Source organism: Arachis duranensis, chromosome 10 (genome assembly GCF_000817695.3).
Source record: "Arachis duranensis cultivar V14167 chromosome 10, aradu.V14167.gnm2.J7QH, whole genome shotgun sequence".
NCBI classification, from domain to species: Eukaryota; Viridiplantae; Streptophyta; class Magnoliopsida; order Fabales; family Fabaceae; genus Arachis; species Arachis duranensis.
In genome coordinates, this window is record NC_029781.3 from 6,371,399 (window position 1) to 6,378,335 (window position 6,937).

The 6,937-nt window shown below is 27.3% G+C and overlaps 1 protein-coding gene across 1 annotated transcript; it reads left to right on the plus strand.

Annotated features, from left to right (window-relative positions):
• The first annotated feature begins 3,209 nt into the window (after window positions 1-3,209).
• On the plus strand, window positions 3,210-4,681 carry LOC107468389 (uncharacterized). The gene is made up of 7 exons (XM_016087673.1): window positions 3,210-3,289; window positions 3,388-3,520; window positions 3,611-3,768; window positions 3,862-3,985; window positions 4,066-4,248; window positions 4,336-4,398; window positions 4,481-4,681. Exons 1-7 carry the CDS (start codon window positions 3,210-3,212, stop codon window positions 4,679-4,681), a joined length of 942 nt encoding a protein of 313 aa, XP_015943159.1.
• Window positions 4,682-6,937: the final 2,256 nt, after the last annotated feature.

A 6,937-nucleotide genomic window follows, 5' to 3' on the forward strand; every position in this document is an offset into this window, starting at 1 on the left:
TGTTTAATTTAAGTTTGGTTGGATAATTTTAAATTTTGTCTCTCTCTTTTTTTTTTTTAACATTTCATTACTTTATAATAGAGATAGAGAATTTTAACTATACAACAGAAATTATAATGTTATTATTTAATATCATGAATATTTTTTGTAAAAAAATGTTGGTCCAATAAAAACATAATCTGAACCAAATTCTCAAATTGTATTTAATATTATGGACAATTCATAAACATCCTTTCTAAAAATATGTCAATTTAATAGAAATATAATATGAATCAAATTCTCAAACTGCGTTTAATACTGAGGGATAATTCATGAACAACTTTATTTAAAATATACCGATCCAATAAAAATCTAATACTAAACCATTAATACAAGGTTGTTAAATAGTGAAAATTCAATGTGTCTTGAAGGAGAGACCTTTAAAGTTGGATTAATTATAGTGTTCTCTTTGCAGAGGTCCATCTATAGTCTCTTATTTTTTCATTTATTCTGCATCACTATTCTTTCATTCTCTCAGTTATTATAGTTTTATTCTCTTTCATTCTTTCAATTAAATTTCTTCTTCTGTGCCTGTTTCTTCATTCTCTCATTTATTTTTATTTTGATTCTTTACATCAACATTTATTTTCGTCACCTAACAAATACTAAAAAGGTAAAATTTAAAATGTAAAATTTGAATCACAGCAAAAAAGGTATATTTTTCTCATCTTTTTCAATTGCCCTCTCAATTCTCTGATTCTATTTTTTCTAACTTTTTTATCTTCATATTCTGACTTGAAAGTGGAGATTATAGGGTATATTTTTTAGCAATAAGGTGGTTCATGTCAGTACCTGATGGCTTTAACCTTCAAAAAAGTCGTCGCAGTAGAAGGATGCAATGTTGGTGATGAACAAAGTGGAGGATGCAATGTTTGTCGTGCATGCTAAAACTATAGGAGTTTCTGGGCATTTTGTAACCGACTGACCCTAAGTTCTGTGAGATAAGTATTACTGTTGACAGATCTGCCATTCGTTTTGTTAGATTTGGGATTTGAAAAATTAATCATTTAGAATCTTTTTGTTTTGCAATTTGATTGACTTATTGATTCAATATTTTTGTTTTTGTTTTTCTTTTTTATAGATTTAGAAATTTGTGGTTGAGATATTTTGTTTGCTATATGAATTTTAATGGTTTAACAAAATTCTCTCATTTTCTTCCTGACTTTTAATTTTATCTCTTTCATGATTATTCTACTATTCCTTTTTTTAGTTGCTGAAATAGCATTTTTTTTCTAAATTTTGGAACATTATTTTTCCCTAATAAATATACTTTAGAGATGTGAATAAGAAGTTCAGGAATCAGTACAAAAAAAATTATTGGAGCAAATTTTTTTTAAAGATGGTGCAATGTGAAGATAGACTTTTCACATTACATGTTTGTGATTGGTAATTAGTTGTGCTTTTTTATTTTTTCCCCCCTTTTTTGGTGCTTCTGTGTGCGCTTGACTATATCTATATTCATAAACTGGATAATTAGGGAATGTTGTGAATTTTGGAGATTTAGTGGACCGGTTTATAGAAAAATATTGTGTTGGATTATTATCTATAAGATATAACTCTGATTTTTCTGTATTTTATATGTTATAGTGATCTTAGGTAAAGAATTTAGGCTGTCATTGTGCATGCAGCTTTCTAAAAAAGTAACCATTTATGTTTCTAAAATGAAATAAGATTAAGAAGTTCTTAAAAAATTTGCTCATGTGATTGATAAATATGATATGATAGAATCTTTGAGCAATTAAGTGGGTAAGAAGATTCTATATATCTGCTTTTTGTTTTTTATATGTTTTTGAAGAGTTGTGTGCTAATTCTGATTTGTCTATACATTGTGTTTTGATTTTTTTTCCATTTAAGGTATCTAATTTTGGCTTTATAGCATTTTGATTATCATATTATTTAATTAGCTTCAATGCTTATTACAGAAACATTTACACCATAATTTTTCATGATTCTGGATTAAAAAAAATGCATAAGCTATCTCTCACATATCATTTCTTTACTTTCTCACTAATTGATTTATTTTATGCTTTAAATGATAATTGTTAATTTCTCACAACTAATGATGGGATCTATACACTCTTTTCTCATAATCATGCTAATTGACATGGAAATATAAAATATGCAGCAGATTTTGTAATCGACACTCCTCAAATTAAAATGGAAGTTACAAATGGTTATCCTTTATGGTAAAGTGGATGAAGCAGGGTTTGCTTCTTAAGTCTTCTGTGATATGATGAATGTCAATTTGTGTTATTATTGTGTATACTATATTTTCAGTAGCTATAAAACTTAAATTTTGATGTTGGAATGCATATATGGTGTTTGTTGATTTGATAAACTGAAAATGAATTTAGCACATGTATCTTTAGCACCTTAATCTATGTTGTTTATCATCTTAGTTTCACCTTTTTCCATACCTCTCTTGGATTTTATGTTTGCTTTAGAATTTATAATTTATCTTCATGTTATTTTTGGTGTGTTTACTATTTAAATATATATTTTTTTTGGATAATTTAGTTGAACCATACATGTCATTTTACATTTTGCCAAGAGACATTTTCTTTATAACAATCTATAGAAATCAAATTTATCCACTATCTGCTTATTTGGATTACAGGTTTGGTTTGGTAGCAAGCTTATTCTAATTTTTCTTGGAAGGTTTAGTTTGGTAGCACTTACCTTTTTCAGACTTGGATGCAGGAAAGTTGTAATTTTCAATCCTTTTGAACGATTTGCTATACAAGTGATACAAATAGAATTCCAAAAAAGTTCTTTGAGAGGCTTCTCAACTTCAATCCATTAGGAATTAGTCTGTGTATATAGATTAAATTTGTTGTATCATCCATTTTTTGTTGTAAATCTAATGAGAGACTAATGTTATTTCTAAAGTTTATACAATATATAAGTAAATTGTTGTCATATTAAGTAATTGTTACACGAAAATTAATATTTTAGTTTGAATCTACTTATTAATAAAATGGAATACCATGCTTTTGTGTTTATTTTTAATATGGTCAGTGACATTTTGATCAGTTTCATTTTATTTAAATCTACCTATGATTTATATAAGCTCTCATCATTATTTTTTAAACCAAACAAATTATTTTATTACTTCTTTCCTATTCTGTTTCATTTAATTTCTAATCGTGTCATGCTGTGCTTAAGGAACCATGGGCATATCTAATACAAACTACAACTCTACCTTAGACATTAACGCTGATCTTAAAGAAGTTAAGGAATTTAGACAAAGGTATCGATTTTACTTTTTACTTTTTTGTTACTTTCGTTGCAAATGGTAATGGATATGCTCATTTTTCCAATTTCACATACCTTTTTTTTTTCCATTAGGTTTATCATGGGTAATGACAAGCCATCTAACCAGCTTTCTCAAATTGCATCTGATTCATTGATTTCCCTTGAGCAAGATCTTATTAACCATATTCCTTACAAGTCTATAAGCGAACTTAAGGAGAGCACTGAGGTTGTAATAAGTATTCTATCATTCATCTTTATGAACTCTAAATCTTTAATATTCTTTAATAATTTGTTGTGGTCCATTTTTTATTATCAGGGTGGAATATTTGTTACCATTGGAACTGTGATTTCTATTGACACTAGACTAGGTTGGTGGTACAAAGGGTGCAAGATGTGTTTTCATTCACTTAAAGAAGATGAGAATTCATATTATTGCCATGAATGTGATATTTATCCTAATACTCATGTTCCTCGGTAATATTTTTGTTTTAATTCAATTCCATTGTTTTAGACTAATTTTATCAACAAGATACCATGCTAACATGTTACCATTTTTACACATATTAGTTTCTGCATTCAAATGAGAGTATCAGATGAGACAGACTCTGCTTCATTTATTGTTTATGACAAGGAAGCCTCCAAATTTCTTGAGATATCTGCTTCTGAGCTTCGTTTGAGACAGATATCAAAGGTATAATAAATTCTCATAGTATTGTTATTCTCTTTATATATTTAGTTTGTTATCACTATGTATTCCATTCTAAATTATAGGGTTGCGGCAAGGATGAATTTCCCGTTGAGATTAATTCATTTAGGGGTAAGAAGTTTCTATTCAAGATTTCTGTGAAGCTTGATGATATCAATGCTTTCCAGCCATGCAAGATTACTGTTTTGAAGTTGACTGAAGATCCAAATCTGCTCACTTCTTTTTCTTCCAAGTACAAGACATTTGATGTATGCAAAGTAATATAACTTATTTATGCAATCAGTAATTATTTTTTATTTTATAATCTTTATTTTAAATTACTACTTAAAATACAGAACACCCCAATCGAAAATACTGAGTTGCAGAGTTTGCAAACTGATTCTACTGATAATTCTAAGGTATTATCTAATAGTAATGGTCTCCTCTTTATAATAGCAATATCTAAACCAGTTTCATATTTTAGTACAATTATAATTTCAGGAGATTAGTTCACAGTCTTGCGAAATTATTTCTCTTGATGGCAATGATGACTTTGTAACTCCTAAGAGAGGTATGATAGCTGGTGTAACGGCAAAAAATTTGCTGGACATTTTCCCGGATAATGCCACTACTTCATCATCCAAATGCCGGAAGCTCTCCAAGGAGTCTGATTGTAGCTTTGTCAAAGAGCATGTTGATTAATCACGAGGGTTCCAACTATATTATTGTTGTTGCTATGTATTTTGGGTTAATCTAATGATTTTATTGTGTGTTTTTATTTAAATTAAAGGCCATGGATAGCTCATGTTTCCAATTAGTCTAATTGGAACTAATAATAAACTGAGTTTGTGTGCCATGTGTGTCAGTAGTTGTTTCTGTTTTTTTGTTAAAGTTTATGTGTAGGTGTCATGCTTTGTCTTTATGTCGAATAAAATGGATTGTAATTAGGCTATGCCTTCATTATGTATCCTACTTTTAAAGTGAGTTGAATGATACCACATTTACTCAATGGTATGGTTTTATACCTTGAATAGTTATTTATATTAGTAGTAGTTTATCTATAAATTTTAATCTTACTTATACCAGAAATTTCACAGTAATTCCCTCTCATTTATATATGGATAGTAGTTTTATACTTTGATTTTTTCTTTATAACTCACCCTTATTAAATTAGATAATTTTGATCATTGTTCTCATTAAATAATCTTTTAGTTTTTAGCTTAAACAACTATGTAATACAGATAAATAGAATAAATTTGAACCATCAAATGAAGATTTTAGTGTTTAGCAGAATTTGCTTATTCAGTCATCCAATATAGCCACTTACTCTATTCCTGACACTGTTCTTCAGATCCTTCATTTGCTAAAAACTGAGGTTATGACTATTCATGCATTTGCATTGACAATTTTAACTGGAGATAATAATTTAGCAATCACTGCATTAAAAAAGAAAATGGATAACCTGTGAACTAAATTTTTATTTTTATTATTATTTTCAGTATCATAATTTCTATTTGTTGGATAAAAAAAAACAACTTCTCAAAGATATCCTGATCATCAAAGTACTCATTTCAAGATATGTTAACAATGAATATTATGTGGCACATGAGTATAATCTTATTTTCATAGCTTTAAATTTTTCTATAATATATTAGTTGTTCATCTTTTTCGCTATGTACTCAAACTCTCTATCAATTTACCCTTAGCATTGAAAGTGTGATAGTTGCAGTTATTTTTTATTTTTTTATTAGCATTTTGGTGTTAATTAGTGTTTATATTGTGAAAAAAATCTCACTCAAAATAAAATAATTAAATATTTATTTTGGTTACAATGTGTTTTTTTTGTAACAATGTTTCTAAGTTTATTGTCCAGTTAGAAATGTACATTTTGTTATTCTTAAATTTGCTTTGTTATTTTTTTATCTGTTCTGAATCTGCTATATATATAATTCAAACCTTCATCTACTTACTTTCTAGATTTGATCTGTTTTGTTTTCTTCTTTCTTATCTTTTCCAGTTTTATTGCAATTTAAATGTTTCTATAGTGAGAACAAATCAAATTTTCTGATTGATTATTTTATGGTACTCTCTTTCAACTTTATGCTGCACCTTTTTTTAGTTTTAAAATATGTTCTGTAACCATATTATTTATAATTATTATTTTTTTAAAATATATATCGTGATGAAGTTTCTATTTTGTTTATTGTTTAGCTTTGTTTATCATTGATAGTTCTAACAATTTTTTCCTTTTCTCTTTTGATAAAGTTACTGCAGACTTTTGATTCGTCATCCTTATTGCCTGGAGATGCTAGACTGTTTTTAAGATTATTTGATCCAATTAGCAGCAAACATGATTAAGTTAAGCATACATAAGCAGATTTATGTTCTTATGAATGAATTAGATAATAGATGGGCAGCTGAACACCTTTTTAACTAATGCACTTAAATTATAGTTTTCTGGCTTGATTTGGGTGAGTTATAGGAAAAAGGTTTTATTGAATTTTTATACTTTTCATGTTATATTGGAAGCCAAATATTATTACTGAATTTTGAATTATTGTTGTCTAAACTAAGAATTAGTGATGCATTTTGAGTACTTTTCCATGATATAATTTTAGATTGGCTTCGAATTAAAACCATAACTATATGTAAGTATGAATGTTTAAAGCTTAAAATCAATTGCCTGCGAATTCAATATTACAATACATCAAAATAAGTTTTAATCAAGTCACTGATTCAAATCTTAATATAATTATAGTTTACTCATTTATAAGAATAAATCAATTTATACATTTCTAAATTCCAAAACATTAAGATGCTAACATATAACATAATATATTCTTAGTCTCCACTTTAATTTCTACAACGCATCATGTGTTTATTTTCACATTAGAATTTTCATTAATTATCTATTTTTTCATTTTATAATATTTATTTTTTAATCTTTTATATTTTACC